Source organism: Frankliniella occidentalis, unplaced genomic scaffold (assembly GCF_000697945.3).
Source record: "Frankliniella occidentalis isolate FOCC.00 unplaced genomic scaffold, Focc_3.1 Scaffold386, whole genome shotgun sequence".
NCBI classification, from domain to species: domain Eukaryota; kingdom Metazoa; phylum Arthropoda; class Insecta; order Thysanoptera; family Thripidae; genus Frankliniella; species Frankliniella occidentalis.
In genome coordinates, this window is record NW_026267508.1 from 55363 (window position 1) to 56998 (window position 1636).

General features: G+C 52.3%; 1 protein-coding gene across 4 annotated transcripts in view; it reads left to right on the forward strand.

Moving 5' to 3' along the window:
* LOC113210645 (glutamate-gated chloride channel) overlaps positions 1-1084 on the forward strand; it is a 52710-nt gene extending 51626 nt beyond the window's left edge. For all 4 annotated transcript variants that reach the window (XM_052274385.1, XM_052274384.1, XM_052274387.1 and 1 more), the window contains one exon: positions 290-1084. In XM_052274385.1, coding sequence (XP_052130345.1) covers positions 290-478 — 189 coding nt within the window. In that variant the 3' untranslated portion in view covers positions 479-1084. The remainder of the gene's footprint in view (positions 1-289) is intronic.
* The last annotated feature ends 552 nt before the right edge of the window (positions 1085-1636 follow it).

Here is a 1636-nt window from a genome sequence, read left to right on the forward strand (position 1 = left end):
GCGCGCCTGCCAGGCTGTCGGCTCCCTCCCAAAGAGTTGTGCGGAAGTTTACCCGAGATGAATCACAAAAGTATTTCAAGGCGAGTGCGAGGGGACCGGCGGCACGCTCAACTTGGGTACATGGCTGGCACAATGTCGTAGGGAGTGCCTCTACGCACAACCGGCTCGTGGCGCAATCTTCAATGCAGTCGGCCTGCTGAAAGTTACACTAGGGCGCTCGCAGCAGAAGCCAGCTAGGGCCGCATCTCCATTCGGGGTGATTACTCATTTCTACTTTGATGTGCTGCAGGTCCGGCAGTGCGAGATCCACATGCAGCAGAGCCGGCCGAACTGCTGCAAGACTTGGCTGTCCAAGTTCCCCACGCGCTCCAAGCGCATCGACGTCATCTCCCGCATCACGTTCCCGCTCGTCTTCGCGCTGTTCAACCTGATTTACTGGTCCACGTACCTGTTCCGGGAGGAGGCCGAGGACCAGTAAACCTTCCCCACATCCTCATCATCCTTCATGCCGGGTCGACGTGATCCGAGTCACTTGGAGCGCTTGCCACCAGACGAGTTGCGGACCACGACGGCGCCGGACACCGACAAGAAACTGCCAACCTCACCATTTTCTACTCCTGGGCTGCTGGCAGCTCCCTGCACCTGCAGCCAGGTGTGCCAACAACGGAACCAAAGTCGTGCGCGTCATTAGAAAACAGAAGTGCCTTCACAGAAAGAAGAAATTGCCATCTCCCTTCCCTTTTCGCACAGTATCTTATGCGTATATACTCATCGTGTTGTGCAGCGTGATTGTGTATCTATGCATGTGTGTATTTATGTGTGTATGTGTGTTAGTCCGCGCGTGTGTGCACGTGCACGTGCGCGCGCGCGCGCGTGTAAGTGTGTTTGTGTGACATGTGTGTGTGTGTGTGTGTGTGTGTGTGTGTGTGTGTGTGACGAGAGGGCTCTCAACCGCTCACTTGTATAGCCAAACGACTATTTTGTCCGTGCAGAGCCCTTAAGAGTCGCCAAACCAAAATGTACTTAAAATGGACGAGGTCTGTGATCATATTTTTTATTAAAAGAGACATTGCGTGCAGGAGAATGAACTCACAACTTAGTAAAGTGATGAAATTGGTGACTTACAAGAAAGGGAGCGAGAATCGTTGCCATATTAGGTGTTTAGTTTTAATAATCGTCCCCCTAGTATGTAAGCTACCAACAGCCTTTGTCGAAGGCACATGGAACCCCATTGCTCTGCGTACTTATGCCTTCTCTTAGAATGGCATAGGAACAATTTGTGGACTGGACAGTCTATCTAATTTAAGTATTCCATTTGTACAAAAAGACGGCTCAAAACTATGTTAGGATACAATTTATGTTAAACTGAGTGTTTGTGGACGAGGTAGGTAGGGACTGCAAAGTAGCCTTTTGCAGTGAGAAGTGATTCTTCAGAATAACTGAACCACTTCGTCGTCCTGTCGCGACTAAGCACGCGTCCATTCTTCATGATGTCGCCTCATGTCTGTGCCGGGGCCCCCCGCGGGGTGACGAGGGTCATGGAGCGCAGCCAGGAAGGGGACGGGCTGTGCGTATAGTCGGCCAAGCAGCTTGGCGCGACGCGCACCTTTGTGTGGTGGCCAAGCTCTACGGCTGC